The 19478-nt window shown below is 40.5% G+C and overlaps 1 protein-coding gene across 1 annotated transcript in view; it reads right to left on the bottom strand.

Annotated features, from left to right (window-relative positions):
• The window catches only part of LOC103697785 (uncharacterized), an 81030-nt gene extending 61822 nt beyond the window's left edge, over positions 1–19208 (bottom strand). Inside the window, exons 1-3 of the mRNA XM_008779709.6 lie at positions 18642–19208; positions 18268–18558; positions 17939–18109 (exon numbers count right to left, since the gene is read on the bottom strand). Of these exons, the coding sequence (XP_008777931.4) occupies positions 17939–18109; positions 18268–18558; positions 18642–19052 (873 nt within the window). The 5' untranslated portion in view covers positions 19053–19208. The remainder of the gene's footprint in view (positions 1–17938; positions 18110–18267; positions 18559–18641) is intronic.
• Between the last annotated feature and the right edge of the window lie 270 nt (positions 19209–19478).

Below are 19478 nucleotides of genomic sequence, written 5' to 3'. Positions count from 1 at the left end.
TAGATCTCCCCACATATCCTGGACTAGTTAGGGAGTTCTACGGTACCGTCCATAGGGGCGATGGGGGTATAGAGGGCACGGTAGCCGGTGTCCCATTATTCATTTCGGAGGATATCATTGCTCAGGTCCTCCATCTTCCCCAAGTTGGGGTGGCACCCGCACACCCTGAGGATAGGACTGAGGCCCTTACGGCCATTCTAGGGCATCCACCCCAGTCCCCCTTGGATGAGGTATCCGCTAGCTCACTTCCAGTTGAGGTGCGGATCCTCCTGAGCATCCTGTCTAGGTCCCTCTTCCCGAAGACTGGGCGCTTCGACTTTGTTTCTGAGAGGGACCTCGCCCTTATGTTCTATATTCTCCAGGACACCCCAGTCAACTTTCCAAAACTTATTTATAGATATCTATGTGAGCCACTAGATAGACCTAGGCTCACCCTCCCCTACGGCATGATGTTCACCCTTTTGTTTAGGGAGGCCGAGATTCCCATTCCTGAGGGGGAACCCTCTCGCGCATTGCGATGGACAGATCGCATGCGTCCGGGGACCCTACACAGGATGGGGTTTCGGAAGGTAGAGGGGACCTGGGTTAGGAAGTCTTCCACCTCCACACATACCACCAGACATTCCCCTAGTCCTGAGCCAGACTCAGATTATCCTGACTTTCCCTCCACTTCTGCTCCTACCACCTCAGCCGGACCCTCCTCCTCAGCTCCTCAGGTCATGGAGGTCCGGATCGCTCCTGAGCAGCTCTGGGAGTTGCGGCAGGAGATTGTCCGAGATCTGCGAGATGATCTACTTCGGGAGCTCCGGGGTTCAGTGCCTGCTCCCACTCCTGCACCTTCGTCAACGTTGGTCCCTTCCTTGACAGCCGTGACTGAGATGACGGCCCATGTGCGGGAAGAGATTTACAACGTCCGGAGCCTGATCCAGGCTCAATTCTCCAGTATGAGTGAGGTCACGGGCATCACTCGGAAGATGCGCGATGACATCCGGAAGGACATGAGCACCACTACTCAGGGGGCCGAGCGCTTGTCGAACGTGCTCATCGACAAGCTGGACGCACTTCAGAAGTCGGTGACCGAGCTCTCCACTACACATAGCAGGGCCACTTCGTCCATTATCTCTCAGCTCGGGCATGTTACAGATGCGGTCACCCTCCTCATGGAGCAGAACAGATTGAGAGGAGGAGCCACATCCTCGAGGAGACCTTAGCTGCTTTTTGCTTTATTTTGACATGTATTCCTTTTTTTTTGCTTTACTTATTGTATTCTCAAATGTATTTACATACACAACAATAAAATGAGTAGACATATTCTCTTCAATTGTGTGCAATTTGATCTCTAAGTGATTGTTTGTTCTGCTTACCTCCTTTTTGATATGATGACAAAAAGGGGGAGAAATACTTAATAGATATGTAAATGGAATCAACATAAAAGGAATCAAAATGAGAATTAAAACATAATTTGTTCTTAGTGGATTTGGTACCTCGAGGCTCATTATCTCTCTGTTGGGGCTCCTAATGGAGTAATCTCCAGAATCTATTCAAGGGATATTCGGAGATTAGTTGAATCCAACTCAAGAACAAATTATCAGATTTTCTCTCTAAAAACCAAAAATTTCAGTTCAAAAACTTCAATGCATTAAAAGGAAATTCAGAGAATCAAAACAAAGTAGAATGTTGAGGGGAAGAATCTGAATTTTTAAGAAAGATAAATCATTAAATATATATAAGCCAAACAATTGATTGCATGATATAAAGGCTTATATAATTCCAAATGAAAGGGGGAGCTTTAACTCCAAAATTTATTGTTTCACACCTTTTTCTAGATTTCCTTTCTTCCAAGGGTCCTTTTGCAAAAGATTGTTTTGCACGAGTAAAGACATCATCCAACCTTCTTGCGAAGCTTGACGTGCGTGCGAAGTAGAGGGCTTGCAGATCCAGGCCTTGTAGAGCTACCTTCAGGGATCTAGATCCAGATTCAGATTCAAATTACCTCGACCAACATCCGCTACGGACTTGAGGTAATTTTACATAAAAGTTAAATTTAATATTTATAATTATTATAAATAAAATAAAAAAAATTTAAAACTAATTTTTCATGCCTGGCGTTCGATTTTATCGGACAACTCGGAAAATTTTTCCTTCAACTGGTATCAGAGCCAGGTTGGCCGATGGAATTGGCCTATAACATCTAGAATTATGCATGATTTAATTTTTAAATTTAGATTAGATCTAGATTTATTGATAAAATATCAATCTTGTGCTGAATTATAAGGTTGTCCTGCTATAAGGTTAATCCCTTATAGTAAAAAGGTTGTCCTAGCACAAAATTGAGATTAATTTGTATCATAAAATAGTTTATTTTTGTGAAATTATGCATAATTGATGTTTATGAAATTTAAGTTTTAAATTTAATATGACCACAAAGTTTAAATATAAATTGTTTATATTTGGAATAAATTGACACCTTGAATCCATGATCATAATACATTTAATAAAGAATTAAATGTTGAATTTAAAATTTAAAATTTGAATTTCAAATAAAGATTTAAAATTCAAAAATTTGAAATTCAAATTAAAATTTAAATTTGAACATGAGATTTGGGGCATGGGTTAGCACAATCAGATTAGTTGACTAGGTTAGGCCTAATCATGAAATCAAATTGAAATGGACTAACTTAAGAAACATGATTTAATCTAATCAATAGTTGAACTAGACTAAATCAAGGTTTATAAAATGATCAAACTCAATAGTTGTAGTTTATCATATCCAAACATTTCAATTGGATATGATTGTGGCTCAGTGGTCGAGCCCGAGTTCCTAAGGATAACCTAAATCAACTTGATAAACCAATTGGTGTCTAAGGTAAGTCGGCATTTGATCATGGTTTTTAATTGGGGCTACCTCTTACCTGGCCAACATAGTTGGTGTCTAGGAAAGAGGTTAATGGCGTAACCCTCCCATGATCTCTCTTACCTGGCCAATTTGGTCGATCAAGTTTTGATTAAGGTACCTTAAGACTTGGCACTCACCCATGCCATTAAGAAAATCAGTGTGACTGATTTAGGTGTCTAATAGACCAATAAGAGCTAGTCCTCTATATGATTTGGTGAAGTCAGTGGGAGGATTTAGTATTATCAGTCAGTGTCACATATCAATTAAAATCCTCTAAATTATTAGGTCCTTAAAATGATAAAGTTATATAGATAACTAGATCATAGCCTCCCATTAAGGTGAATGATAATGGGTCCAATATTACAATTGAACATGCAGGACGCTTCCGTCTGGTGTTCCTCTGAATACTGGAATTATCCTTCATTATATGATAGCTTTTTGAGCTATCTAACTGTGATTAGGTTGGCCGAGCCTTCCTCGGGCCTGATCATACATTAGGTAGTATCATCGAGTTAGTTCATTAATGGTTGGACCTAACCAGGATTTTCAGTGGAGGCCTCCGCCTATTGATTACCACTTGGGGCAAAATTGATTGCTAGAAATTGTTTAGAGAAATAATTGGTAATGTACCTACCCTTAGATGCATATGGGTTGGCCGAGCCTTTCTTGGGCCCATATGCAGTCTATGCGGATTCTAGTACCCACTAGGGAATTAAAGTAATTCCTCGAATTAAAGGTAGAGGCTATTAATTCGATTAAAATAGTGGGAGAAAACTTTAGACTAAAGTCCAAGTCTTTAGGATTAAATAAATCATATACTGATTAGTTGGGTTTTTCCTTTATTTTTCAGATATGGCTAACTCATTGTCCCTTCGAACACTATTAGACAATGATAAGCTTAATGGACCTAACTTCGATAGCTAGTATCGAAAGATGAAAATAGTATTAGAGCATGAGCGGATCCTGTATGTGATATCGGATCCTGCACCTGAGGAACCTGCAGCCAATGCACCACGTGCAATCAGAGACGCTTATCAGAAGTGGCTCAACGATCGCACTACAGTGCGTTGCATCATGAGGGCCTCGATGAATGATGAGTTTAGTCGTAAATTCGAGGAAGCACAGCCAGTGGAAATCCTTCAAATGTTGAAGGAGTCTTTCGCACACCTGATGATGTTGAACGACATAAGACCTCCTGCGCTATATTCAATGCCCGTATGAGGGAAGGGGCATTGGTCACCGATCATGTATTGTACATGGTCGAACAAATCGATCGCCTAAGTAAACTTGGCTTTACTTTGCACGAGCAATTGGGCAAGGACGCCATTTTAAACTCACTTCCCAAGTCCTACCTGACCTTCCTTAGTCATTATAGAATGACTAAACCTGAAGTATCCTATCATGGTTTGTTAGGTTTACTGCAGACCTATGAGAAGGATCACCAACTCAAAAAGGAGTCGGTGAATGTGGTAGGTGGGACTTCTGCAGGACTTTCTTCCTTTAAGAAAGGAAAGAAGAAGAAGGTGCAGAAAGCTCGTGCTGGGGTCTTTAAGCCCAGCCAGATTAAGAAGCGTAAAGCCGATAAGAGCAAGGCAGAGTGCTTCTTCTGTAAGAAGATGGGTCATTGGAAGCGGAACTGTCCGGCTTACATAGCGTCCCTTGATCCAAACAGGCCTAAGAAGAAAAAGCAGCAAACAGTTGCTGCACAAGGTAATTATATGATAACACCTTGTAATTTTTCAATTTATGATTCTACCACTTGGGTATTGGATACCGGAAGTCCAATTAATATTTGCAATTCCTTGCAGGGACTTCAAGTTAGTAGAAGATTCAAGAATGATGAGAGATTCCTGAACGTTGGAGATGGAAGATCAGTTCCAGTCCTAGCTTTAGGAGTCATTCAGCTTGTTTTTGAATCTAGAGTAGTCATATTAGATGATTGTCATTATTGTCCAACATTTTTAATGAATGTCATCTCTGTAGGCCTTTTGGCCAAAAATGGTTATTGTTTATCAATAAAAGAAAATTTTTGTGATATCATTTTGAATGGTATTAAAATTTTTCGTGGACAATTGAAATATGGCATTTATACTCTATCACTGCCTGTGAATGTAATGTACACTTCTAATAAACGCCCTAAGATAGATAATGTCAATGAAGCCTATTTATGGCATTGCCGGCTAGGTCATATAAATAAAAATAGGATAAACAGGTTAGCCCAACAAGGCATTTTAGAAATCAATGATTGTGAATCATTGCCAACTTGTGAATCCTGTCTTCTGGGTAAAATGACCAAGTCACCTTTTTCTAGAAAAGGTGAACGAGCCAGCGATGTTCTTGGCCTCATACATACTGATGTATGTGGACCTATGAACGTAAGTGCCAAAGGTGGTTATGCCTACTTCATAACCTTCACAGATAACCTATCCAGGTATGGGTATGTCTATCTAATGAAGCATAAGTCGGAATCATTTGAAATGTTCAAACGATTTCATAGTGAAGTAGAAAAACAGACTGGAAAGAGTATTAAGATCCTTCGGTCAGACCGAGGAGGAGAATACCTTTCCGGTGATTTCTTGACTTATCTAGAGGAGAATGGGATTCTCTCACAATGGACCCCTCCAGGAACACCTCAGCACAATGGTGCATCCGAAAGGAGGAATCGAACTCTGTTAGACATGGTTCGATCCATGTTGGGGTTTACTAGTCTGCCTATATCTTTTTGGGGTTATGCTTTAGAGTCTGCATGTATAATACTAAATAAGGTTCCAAGTAAGTCTGTTGAGAAGACTCCATATGAGATATGGACTGGGCGTAAGCCGACACTTTCATACCTTAGGGTTTGGGGATGTCCGGCTTATGTTAAACGTTCTCAAACTGACAAACTTGGTCCTAGATCCGATAAGTGTTATTTTGTAGGGTACCCCAAGGAAACTAGGGATTATTACTTCTACCTTCCTAATGAACAAAAGGTGTTTGTAGGACTTAAGGCAACCTTTTTGGAAAAGGAATTCCTTAGTGAAGGAATTGTTGCCTCTAAGGTTGAACTTAGTGAAGCTCAGCAGATGGAAGATTTAACACAAACTACTGAACCCACAGAACCGAATTCGATTAGATCAAACCCGGAGCCCAATGTAGAAGCACCATTAAGGCGATCAGGTAGAGTACCGCGTCAAGTGGACAGATACTATGGTTTCTTGGTCCAAGACGCAGATCCCATTGAGCTTGATGAGAACAATGAGGATCCGATTACCAATATGGATGCTATGCAGAGGTCCGACTCTGAGTTATGGCTTAATGCCATGAGATCCGAAATGGAATCCATGGAAATCAATAGTGTATGGACACTAGTTGATCCACCCGAAGGGATAAAACCCATAGGGTGCAAATGGATCTTCAAAAGAAAGAGAGGCGCAGATGGAAAGGTGGAGACCTATAAAGCCCGTCTGGTTGCCAAGGGGTATCGTCAACGCTATGGTATCGACTATGACGAGACTTTTTCCCCTGTGGCAATGCTAAAATCTATTCGGATCATGCTTGCTATAGCAGCATATATGGATTATGAAATCTGGCAAATGGATGTGAAAACAGCTTTTCTAAATGGAGAGCTGGAAGAAGAGGTGTATATGATACAACCTGAGGGTTTCACATCCACAGACGAGTCCAAAGTATGCAAGCTACAAAAGTCCATTTATGGACTTAAGCAAGCTTATCGAAGTTGGAACATACGTTTCGATAAAACTATTAAAACATATGGCTTCGTTTAAGAACGAAGAAGAACCTTGTGTCTACAAGTGGGTTAACGGTTCAGTGATCACATTTCTTGTGTTGTATGTGGATGACATTTTCTTAATTGGGAATGACATTCCTGCATTACAAAATGTGAAACTCTGGCTGTCATCACAGTTCTCCATGAAGGATCTGGGAGAAGCATCCTACATCCTAGGGATGAAGATCTATAGAGATAGATCTAAGAGGTTGCTTGGATTGTCCCAATCCACGTACATCGATACTATGTTGAAGCGGTTCAACATGGAGAATTCCAAGAAGGGCTATCTTCCGATAGGCCAAGGAATTTCTCTCTCTAAGAAAGATTGTCCGACAACTTCCGAGGAGAGAGAGCGTATGAGTAGAATCCCATATGCTTCTGCAGTAGGTTCTATCATGTACGCCATGACATGTACAAGACCGGATGTTGCTTACTCACTAGCAGTAGCGAGTAGGTATCAGTCAGATCCGGGTGAGAACCATTGGAAGGTGGTGAAAACCATCCTTAAGTATTTAAGAAATACTAAGGACCAATGGTTAATCTATGGAGAATCTGACTTAAAACTTGTGGGGTTTACAGACTCTAGTTTTCAGTCAGACCATGATGACAGTAAGAGTATGTCAGAATTTGTGTTTACCCTGAATGGAGGAGCAGTCTGCTGGAAAAGTTCCAAGCAGCATTCAGTAGCCGATTCCGTATGCGAAGCAGAGTATGTTGCTGCATCAGATGCGGCAAAGGAAGCTGTTTGGATCAAGAAGTTTGTAAATCAACTTGGTGTTGCTCCCTCAATCAACGGTTCAGTTCTTTTGTATTGTGACAATACTGGAGCCATTGCACAAGCAAAGGAGCCAAAGTCCCACCATAGAACCAAGCACATTCTGCGTCGCTACCACCTTGTACGAGAGATCGTGGAACGAGGTGATGTCAATCTTCAAAAGATCGATGGAAAGGAGAACCTAGCTGACCCATTCACTAAAGCCCTTTCTGTAAAGGAGTTCGATTATCATAAATCAAAGATGGGTATAAGATATTGTACAAATTGGCTTTAGTCCAAGTGGGAGTTGTTGGAAATTGTGTCCCAAAGCTAATTTTTTAGTTGTAAGAAATTGAATTATGTATATGTTTTATTAAAATAAATAAAAATTTATTCTGGCATTTTTTTCTATTCATCATAAGTGTTACATCTTCAAATTGAACTCTTGTGTATTGTGATGAAGTCCTTAGGACTAATTTAGTGGATAAAGGAGGTTTTATCATTTAGTCCTTAAATCAGTTCGCGACGAAATGATGAGCTGTCAATTGGACGATAGCTATGTCAAGTATAGGTCGTTGTGTGCCATTTAGTTGATTGTCCTCTTAAACCAAAGAGTGTGGAGACACTATATGGCATACAGGTGAGATGTAGGAGTACATCGTCACTGAACAGTGACTCACCTGCGTAGCACTCCACTGTCGGGAGTTAGCTCGCAAAGCGTATGGGCATAAGTACCCCTTAGACCTGAGACTGTCACGGTGACTTGCAAGCAACTCACTGTACTTAGGCACTAGACGACCTGAATTTCTAATTCAGGGATCGGAAGGATGCTGGGTGCAGTCAAGTACTCACGAAGTCTGTGTATGAGTCAAGATGGGATTGACCACTCCAGATTTTAGGAGTTGATGTCTCGCTGTATTTCAATTCAGTAAAACCTTAGCTAGGGTAAACCAAGTGATAGGTCACTTGATTTGATTAATTGAAATACACTATGGATGATCGGACCCAGAATTCGACAGTCCACTCTGAGGTCATCTTGAGCATCGATGGTCATAGGGATGAATTATGCAACAACCATATGTCTAGGTTCTTGAATGTTGCTTTGCATATTCGACCTATCCGGACGTCGGATATCATTGCTAGATGGTCACCTCGATTAGTGCATGGAGTAGTCCATGTACTACCGGCTTAGTGTTCGAACCTATCGGAGTCACGCACATTAGTCAAGCTAAGTAGGAAGGTCTTGACCCAATTTAATTAAGAATTAAATTGTGGGTCATTTGGAATTTGGTTTTGTCTATGTTCAGCTAGCACTGAACATGAGGTACATGCTAAATTTCATGGATGAACAACTAATTAAGTCTGTATTTCGGGTCAATCAAGTTTCAATTAGTGTAATTGAACTTGATCAGGACTCAATTGTTGAGAATGGGTTTGATTGGGTCTCAATTAGTGTAATTGGGCTCGATCACGATTTAATTGGGATTTAATTTCGTATTTGTTCTGATCTAAGTCGGATTTGGATCGAGCCGAAACTGGACCCAATTGAATTCCTCATGAGTCGGACTCATGTGGAATTTTTTCCGAGTCAAAAATCATTTAAATCGGCTGTCAATTTGGATTAGAACCAAATAGGCTTGCTTTATTACAAAATGGGCTAACCCATTTTCTATTTGGCTAAACCCATTTCAATGGTTAACGGCTGACTTGGTTTTTAAATCCCATGGACCCGTGGACCACTTTCCCTCATGGACCCTTAACACTTTTCTTTGTGAGCCGCGATGGAGAAATGCTGGGAGGAGAAAACAGAGCCTTCTTCCTCCCAGCTTCGTCTCCACAAAGCGCCACCGTCTAGCCTCCGTTCGGCTTGCCGTCTGGACCGGAATGTTCGGTTTTGAACTGGCTACATTCCGGTTCATTTAGATTTTTGAAATCTGGCACGTTTTCATGGATTCACTAGTTTTTTCCCACCGTTTGTTTTGAAACAAGCGTTATGAAATTCATCCATAAATGAATTCTTTAATGCTCGGTCAATAACGCCTCTTAACTCCTCTTAGCGTTGGCCTATTTGAGGCCACCGTATCATCTTGAAGAAGAGAGGATGAGAATTTTCTTGAGAAGAAAATTGACAGACAGAAGGGGAGATTTGCTTCTGTGAAGAAGAAGAAGAGAGAGAGGGAGTCCTTTCTCCTCCCTTCCATTCCCTCTGGTGGTTTGGAGTACGGTCTAGGGCCGGTGTCCTCTCCTTCCTTCCATTCCCTCTGTGATCAAGATCAAGAGACGGGCATCAGTTCGGCTCAGGCGTATTGTGAAGAAACGGGAGGAAAGAAACCGAAGACAGAAAGAAAGAGAAGAAAGAAAGAAATAGGAAGGTCCTTTTTCTAGATTTCCTTTCTTCCAAGGGTCCTTTTGCAAAAGATTGTTTTGCACGAGTAAAGACATCATCCAACCTTCTTGCGAAGCTTGACGTGCGTGCGAAGTAGAGGGCTTGCAGATCTAGGCCTTGTAGAGCTACCTTCAGGAATCTAGATCCAGATCCAGATTCAAATTACCTCGACCAACTTTCGCTACGGGCTTGAGGCAATTTTACATAAAAGTTAAATTTAATATTTATAATTGTTATAAATAAAATAAAAAAAATTTAAAACTGATTTTTCATGCCTGGCGTTCGATTTTATCGGACAACTCGGAAAATTTTTTCTTCAACATCATGGGAACAACTATCTAGGAAGTTCATGGCTAAGTTCTATCCCATTGTAAAAACTGAAAAAATTAAGGATGCCATCAGAACTTTTAGAGAAAAATCTGAGGAGGAATTTTTCCAACTTTGGAAAAGATTCCATGATCTTTTGGTCAAGTGCCCGCACCATGGGCTTGATAAGGCTGATCTGGTCCACTTCTTTTATAAAGGATTAACTCCAACACATAGAAACATGATTGAGTCCATGCACAAGGGTAGGTTCATGAACCAAACCCCAGATCAAGCCTATGAATTTCTTGTTGAATTAGCTGAAAATGCCCAAAATTGGAGTAGCTATGGTGAGAAAGTAAATAGAGATGAGTTCGGATCTAGAAAACCAGGTAATTATGAAATAAAAATAGACCCAGAACTCAAAAATGTCATGTCCAATCTAGTGAATGGGATGAACAATTTAAGTAAAAAGTTTGATGCTTTCACTGTTTTCACTAGTTCGAGTTCATACAAAAAGTCAAATCCCATCATGAAAGTGGAACACGAGCCACAGGGCTTATGTATCTTGTGTAACAGTTCTGAGCATCTAGTGGAGTGCTGCCCTAATCTGCCCACCATAAAAGCCGAGCAAGCAAATGCTCTAAATTCATATAGTGCCTTTAAGAAGCCCACTCCCAACTCGTTCAGCCCAGTTTACCACCCTGATAATAGGTTCCATCCAAATTTCTCATACAAGCAGAATGAACCTATTCAGCATCAAGGTGGTCCACCAGGTTTTCAGAACAACTTCCCTAGGATAGGTCCATCACAAATGAACCAACCATTGGTTCCATCTGTACCTCCTTATAATGCCCCTATCCCACAGCAACCTCACAATTAGAAACCATGATGGCTAATATGATAAAACAACAACAAGACTTTATCAAGCAATAACAACAGACCAATACAGCCCAAGCCCAGACTAACCAATTTCATGCGCAAGCAATTGCAAAACTTGAGGTTAGTCTAAGCCAAATAGCAAACTCTCTAGGGGATAGGAAGAAAGGTGAACTACCTAGTCAACCAGTGCCTAACCCTAGTAGACAACAAAATCAAGGTCAGAGAGGTCAGTATCAAATCGATTCTAATGGAAATCCGACCTATGAAGTCCAGGCAATTACCACTTTAAGGTCTGACAAGCAACTGGACAATAAAGTCCAACTTCCTGAACATGAAAAAGAAAATAAAAATGAATCCGATAAGAACCCTATTCAGAAGAGAGGTCAAGAACAGGATAAATCAGAAAAAAAAGGAAGAACCCATAGAAACATACAAATCTAAGGTTTCCTTTTCCAGTAGACTTCAGGACTCCAAGAAACAATCTAACTTTGATGAAATAATGGAAGTCTTTAAAACTGTTCAAATAAATATACCTTTCCTCGATGCCATACGACAAATTTCCTTCTATACAAAATTCTTGAAAGACCTCACTACGGTCAAAAGAAAAACTAGCATTCCTAGGCAAGCTGTTATGGCTGCACAAGCCTCATCTCTCATTCAACAACAGATTGCCCCAAAATTCAAAGACCCTAGTTGCCCAACCATTGAAATAAAAATAGGAGAGACGATCATCCAGAGAGCCCTATTAGATTTAGGAGCCAGTGTGAACTTACTTCCCTACTATGTGTACCAAAAGTTAGGTTTGGGGAAATTAAAACCCACAAATCTAACCCTTTTCTTAGCAGATAGGACGATGGAGTACCCCAAGGGGATTGTAGAAGATGTAATAGTGAAGGTAAACGAGTTTTACTATCCTGTGGACTTCGTTATCCTTGAGACCGAACCTGTAATACATCCAGACATTCACACACCTATAATTTTAAGGAGACCTTTCTTAGCCACAGCAAATATTGTGATCAATTGTCGAAATGGGATGCTGAAGTTATCTTTTGGCAACATGAAAGTCGAGCTTAATGTCTTTAACATAAGTAAACAACCACCAGACGATGAAGAAATCAATGAAGTTGACACGATTGAAAGTTTGGTTCATGAGACTTTCTTTTAAACTTATAGTAAGGACCCTTTCGAAGCTTACCTTGCCCATTCCGATGAAGGGGTCGAGCATGCGCTCCCTAATTCTGTTCCCCTCATGACCATAAATTGTTATCAGCCAACTGTTCTTCCTCGGACTCTTCCAAAACTATTCTTAGATAATGGTTGGGAAAAAAAAAGGATCTACATTTTGTCTGCCTGAAGACATTAAACTTAGCGCTCTTGGGAGGCAACCTAACATGTAAATATTATTAAAAAATAACAATAATAATAATTAAATTAAAAAAAATTCAATAAATTACTAGCATGTAGGTTTGGGGGTTTTTGCCCCAATTGTCACTTTACCCACCCATATCAGGTAATTTCTCCTCTGTCCTATTACTGCTTTAAATTTTCTTTAACATTGAGGATAATGTTAGATTTAGGTATGGAGGTGAGAATATTTTTGATTTTTTATGCAATTAAAAAAATTTAAAATTAAAAAAAAAAGAATTTCAAATTTTTAACTCAAACTCTAATCTTTTTGGCTGTACAAAATAGAAATTGCTTTGACAATAGCTTTGAGTTAAGAAATATGATAGCAGTTCTAATTTGAGTTTTCGTCCTACCTATCTTTTGCAAACATGATACAAGATGATTTAGCACCTATAGTTAAGCACATGAATAGTGGGGTATGTAAACTTACAACCAATATGAATACTTTTAATCTTCTGGATAATTTAAAGTTATATGTGTGATGAACACCCGATTATTATTAAAAAAAAAGAAGAGAAGAAAATAAAACGACTTCCCGAATGACCGTACCGGGGAATTCTACCGTACTCCGTGCAGCTATGGTTGTTGATCCTGCGGAGCCTACCCAAAGGTTCAGGCCGGATTGATTGAAGTGGGTGATACGTTTTTGTATTTCTATGAGAAGCTCAGAAACGACAATAAATCTCGTCGTTAAATTAGAATTTTTGATGTATGCGTTCTAGTCTCAATCCAAGAAAGAAGAAGAGATACTATACTAATAAAATAAAAGACCAAGAAATGCCCCTTTTTAGTAAATTTGTTGGAATATTAGACACTGACGTCTGCTTTCGTCTCTCGTCCTTCGCCGGGCTGTGAATATTTATACGTCGGGGTCGTGTTTGGGCCTGTCAAGTGGAGCCCCCGCCTCCCTAAATAAGGTAAAGGCGTCGACTTGAATTCCCCAATCGGCATTCACACACAGAACAGAGAGCTAAGATAACTAGATTGATTTACGCTTTCCTCTTTCTTTTTTATCATATCTCTATAGAATTGGAACGATTTTCTTGCCAGTGATCAAACCTGAGTCGAACTTTGCTGACAATTATAGATTTTTGTCTGGTCGGAAGAGTCCTTCTAATATTCTGGTCTTATATCAGTTTCGATGTTTTTGAGTCCTTCTAAACTCAACTCAGAGTTTATTTTAAGTCTTCTCACTGAATAACCGGGCCTCTTGCCTGGCAAGCAGCGAGTGTTCGCGTAAAAAAGTGAGGATGGCTGAGATTAAACTCTGAGTGACTAATTTGGCCTTGGAGCCTAGTTGACTTGAGTTATTAAACCTATTAGGGTGTCTTTACACCTAGTGCCCTGAGCCATCTGGATCAGAAGTCATTGGCCTAACACTCGCTACATGGGTTAGCTAGAAAGCTTAATAAGGATAGATATTGCACAAGTCATTCTTTTTAGCATTCAAAAAAATAATAATAATGAAATAAAATAAATAAATAAATAAATCAATCAATCTGGGGTGTTCATTACCATTTAACTCTAGAAAATCTTGAAAATTGGAGTGATCATGTTGGAAGTAAGTGAAAGCCACTCATTTATATGATACTATCTTACACCTCACTACATTCTTGACTTGTTAGCAGATAGATGGGAAGTAATGGAACTTGAGTTAGAGTCTGCTTAAATATGATAGCAATAAGTCTTTATTGTCCTTGCAATTCTAAGTTCATACAATAATATTTGTTCAAATTTTGAGTTAAACATTAGAAATCCCTGACTAATGAAGTTTGTGGGTAACTTTACTGCAAACTCTCACGAGACAACACTCGTCCACTAGGGTAACCTAGGAGTTTAAAGGCTTGTTGCACGTGCTAAGTGCAATCGTGACTCCCTACGAAAATGGGTACATATCTTAGTTTGTGTATTTAGCTTCAATAAAAAAAAAAGAAAAAAAAAAGTCATAAGTTAGACTACATATTTTTGTGCCCTCATTTTATCGTTTGCTTGTTAATTGCTAGAGACTAGCAATAAGCTAGTTGGGGGGTGTGATGAGAGCACAAAAGTGCGACCTACATGTCACTAAAATTAGTGTTATTGCTAACTGATAATGATAAATTCACTGGATTATTATTATATTTGGGTTTGACACAGATTATCATAAATTAAAGATAAAATGCACATTGAGTAGGATCCCTTCCTAGACCCGGCCCAGTTGAAGATTGGGTCGGGTCCGAATCGGGTCCATTTTGTTTGTGCTTTTGGGAAAGAATTTTGGGCAAATCTAATTTGGCCATATCATAACTATGAGGTGCTGGGTGACCCATGACTTGAAAGACTTGCAATTGACCTCCAGTCAGAACAGATGACCCGTGACGAACTGAGTCCGTCCATCTACAAGCCAAATTTCATATCACACTATTTTTTTATCTATATGACTGATTGCATGGAACTTGGTGTCTCCCAGCTCCCATCTCAGGAGGGCAAAGAAAATCCCAGCTCTTCCCGGGATCCATCGGTCTTCGGCGATCTATAAGAGGAGGACGGGAGGAGAAGAGAAGGAGTGCTCGGTGGGAGGCCAAGGGCTAGGAGGGTGGGAGCTCGGTTGGTGTGGCCCAAGAAACAGGGGAAGAGCCTTGTTTTCCAAGAAGAAGAAGAAGAAGAAGAAAAAAATAATATTTTATTTGTTTTAGGGGTTCCACCAGGAGAGAGAAGCTTCTTGTTTTGTTTTCTTTATGTTATTGGCAAAAGAGAAGAAACATTATGCTTCCAATCTCCATTTTTATTTGTAATCAATTTTCTTTTTATGAAATCTAGCAATTTTCTTTCATGCAATCCCTGTTCTAGGTTCAAGTTAATTTCTGTTTTTTATGAAATCTTTTAATTTTTCTTTTTATGCAATACAATTAAATCTTCCTTCATGCAATTTATGTTCGCTTCAATCTTCTTGTTTTCATCCATTTTAATTTATGCCAAAACTCTTCTTTGATTAATTAAATAAATGCTTTTCGAATCTGAGTACATTTCTTTTAGTTAGTTTCAATTAGAAAATCATATCAACATCCTCGACATAATGTTTTTCTTTTGTTATTCAAAAATCGCTTTTGAATCCGAGTGAACGTTTTTATTTTTAAGCAACTCCAATCGCCTCCCTGTGGATCGACCTCTTACAACTACTATTCTTCAAGTAGAAAAGGTAAGAGTAAAATTAAATTAAACTTTCTTTGTCGGTTCTAACAACGATCTGTTTAGCATATTTTTAGGTAAATAGGAATCGGACAACAGAATTTTGACCACCAAAAGCTTCCGAAGAGTGAATCCAAGCAAAAGAAGGAAGAAGTGCATTCAACTCAAACCCAACAGGCTTCCTTCGCATTCAAGGCTCTACCTACTGTTCTCCATCCTTCGGCTCATTCAAGAGGAGACTCAGAAATCGAGAAGCCCCACTTCCTCATCTCAAATCTATTTGAGGGCTTCTAACTCAACCTTGCTTATATTATTTCATATTTGCTTTTTTAGAAGCTTCTTCTTGTGAACTTTAAACTCTTATTTTGTATACTTGATTCAATCAGAGGATTGAATGGTTGTAAGGTTTGTTGGTGAGCCAAAGATAAAACCAACGGTATAAGGTTGTGGTTGGTGAACCGGAAAAAACCAACTGGGTTTGATTGTAAATCCGGAAAAACAATCGAGTGGTTCTAGTCGGTGAGCCTGTCAAAACCGACCGAGTTTGTTGTGACCTCGTAAAAACAACAAGTTAGGTTGTGAGCTTGCAAAACAACCGGCTGTAATCTTAGAGATTATAGTGAACTCCCTAGTGCGGCTTGGGAGTGGACGTAGGCGCAAGAGTTGGCTCCGAACCACTATAAACCTTTCTGTGTTTCTATTGGTTGTTGTCTCTTTCTCTCTCTCTTCAGTCATTGCATTTAGGATCTAACTAATTTACTTGCAATAGATTTAGTTAATCACTCATCTTATTTTTAATTGGTTAATATTTAATTAAAACCCAATTCACCCTTCCCTCTTGGGTTGTCTCCTTGGGCAACAGGCACAAACAAAATGGTGGAACTAATTATATGCTGATGCAGGTTGGCGTGCCATCACCTAGCCAACCCTGTATATGTCTCGTGCTACCTTGGACATACCATGCCGTGCCAAAATTATAGAAATAAAAAAAATATATTTTGTTAAAAATATTTTTAAAATTAAATGGTGATAGGCCCATATATTTATAGATTTGAGAAGAGCCTAGTTGCACCTTCTTGCCCCACTTTAAATTTCGACTGTTCTTTGGGTATTGGTTTGTAGCTTCATTGCCCATCTTATATATAACTAAGATGTATATGTATGCACACCTAATATATCAAAGACGTAGTAGAGGTACAGCACTACCTCAAGGTCATTTGTGGCCCATTAGGCTGAGCTAAGATGGGTCTGGTTTATACCTTTCATGCAAACAAATGATGGATCTTCTTTCACAACATCGACGTTTAGATCACATCCTGCACAAATCTTAAAGCACTCCAAACACTTCATTCATCTATCTATACAGATCTCAAAGCGACCATTGCACGATCTAATGACAGATTCGTGTGAAGGTGAATCTTTCTTTTGCACAAAACAACCTCTGTCCAAGCTAAGACCACATACCAACATGTTAAGCGTTGGTGTATGGACCAATGTAAGCTTGGAACAGATGTGTACTAACATGCATGGATTCTGAGACCATCTTCGGTCCAGCAATCTGCCCCAAGCCTGACGGGCACAAATAAATAATTTCAGACCATGGTCCAATCAAAATCCTGACACACAATTATGAGCTTTTCTAGAGTAATCACAAGCCAATAATATTTCGAAGCCCAATTGCTATTCCCAATCATCTGAATCCCAAAAGTCAAATTCAAAACCCTTTGGCCTCTGTTTAGTTATAGGTTCCCCAATATTTGCCCTTATTGGACTCATTGATTGGACTGGTAATCATAACAAGACCAGGAAAACTTTGATGATGGCGTTCATACCATTGAGGCCTGATATGTTTTCACTTTTACAAGCTTATATATATATATATATATATATATATATATATATATATATATATATATATATATATATATATATATATATATATATATATATATATTCGCAATCCACTTGTGATTAGCTAAATCCCCATGCCGTAGTTTTTTTTGATCACATGGGATCCACTAAGAACGCAGGGCCTGAGCTCATGTTACAGAACAACTGTGGCGGAGGACCAGTCCCAAAAAAAAGACTCCTGCCATTCCCATATCCCATTGAAAACCAAGCCTAAAAACCCACAGCCACCAATCTCTAAGGCGCAGGAGAAGGAGCGGAGTCTAGGCTTTAGTTGTCAATGAATCCTGAGGCCCAGCCCATTAGCAAATATGTGGAAAAGTTTTTTTTTGGTAAATATGGCAAAGACGCTTAGAGAACAGCGTCTCAACTTTTTTTAACCAACACAACGAACAAATCTTCCCAAATTTAAAACAAAAGGAAGTATATAATTAGACAAAAAAATTAAATAGTTTTGAATTGCACCTGCTGAGGCTGGCAGCGGTCGTGCGATTTCCTGCTGCCACATCTCATCTTGCTTTCGCTGCGACTGATGGTCGTCGAATGAGAGTTGGCAGAGAGCAGGCCGCCGTACTCCTCCATCCTCTCCAACATCCCTTTCGACAACCCTTCCATCCACCTCCTAAGCATCTCGACCTTTTATTCCCAAAACAAAAAGAAAGAGAGAAAAAAACGAAAAAATTTAAAATAAGAATGGTTACCACCTAAATTGTTCGATCACAACATAATCATAAATAGAAATTTATAGACAAATAACCCCCCAAAAAAAATCCCGAACTGCAGAGTAGCATTACATCGGAAAACCGGCGAGGATGATCGGATTGGAGAGGAGAGTTTTCCTTATCATCTTTCTCCTCGGCAGCGATCTCTCGGACTTCCCTGACGCTGGTCTCGTCCGCCGTCTTCTCAAGCCGCCGCCGGAGCACCGAACCTTGCCGGTCGAAGTTACGCCCGCAGCTCCTCACATTCACCCTCCTCGTACCACTCTTTTCCAGCTGCAACTCCTCCAGCTTCTCCTCCAGCTCCTCGATCTCCTCCTTCAACGCCGTCCCCATGCTCTCACTCCCATCAATCTTCTTACTCCCCTAATTTGAAAGCAACAACAAGATTTCAAATAACAAAGAATGGAAGAGATCAGAACCCAAGATTATAGGCTGAAATGACCTACTGAAATGAGAGTTTCCACGGCGGATCTCAAGGCGGCCTCCATCTGAGCCCGATTCCTCTCCAACTTCCGCAGCGCCACTTCCCTCTCTATGCGTAGAAAATTGGACTCCGCTCGGAGGATCTCCGCCTGAAACCTCCACCTCTCCTCCCCGGAATCCCCGGCGCTATCGCCGGACGACGTCGCTGCCTCCACCCTCGCCCTCCTTTCCGAACCTCCGCCGGCGAACCACCTCTCCTCGTCAAAGAGAGCCCCCAGATTCCTGCTGGACCCCGCCTGCAACCTCGTCGGCCGCGCCTTCGCCGCCGCCAGAGCCGCCTTCGCGGACCGGGACAGCCTGGACCGCCGTGGGAGATGGATAATCCTTGGAGTCGGCGCCGGCTGCGGATGCCAATTCCCTCGTCTCGCCGCCATCGCTTTCCCCGAATGGAAATAACGGAAGCGACCTTTTGCTAGGTGGCTTTCAGGAAAGTAGGTGGCACTTGAAAGAGGGGAAAAAATTAAGACACGGAGGCGAGAGCAGGAGGGGAAAATGACCAGAGACAGACAGGGAGGGGGTTGGGAGCCTTGTGACTGTTTTCTTGGAAAAGACGACATTTTTTAAAAAGGATACGAAACCCACCTCCCATAATGACCAGAATACCACTATTTGCAATCATAGCCATACATCGGCGATCCAGTGATTGACACGTCTAATCACTCAGCCTATCAAATTTCTATGCCCAGGGATGTTTGTAGGAGTTCTCAGTCCGAGAAAGCAAACGTGTCCAGTTAACCCGAACCGACCCTGCCAGATCGACTTCAAAATTAGATTCGTTGCACACATGATCCCAACCCGAT

The sequence above is a fragment of the Phoenix dactylifera genome, chromosome 15, assembly GCF_051530095.1.
Source record: "Phoenix dactylifera cultivar Ajwa chromosome 15, Ajwa_hap1_PhDact_Kaust_v1.1, whole genome shotgun sequence".
Taxonomy (NCBI): domain Eukaryota; kingdom Viridiplantae; phylum Streptophyta; class Magnoliopsida; order Arecales; family Arecaceae; genus Phoenix; species Phoenix dactylifera.
This window is presented reverse-complemented; position numbering and strand designations above follow the sequence as displayed.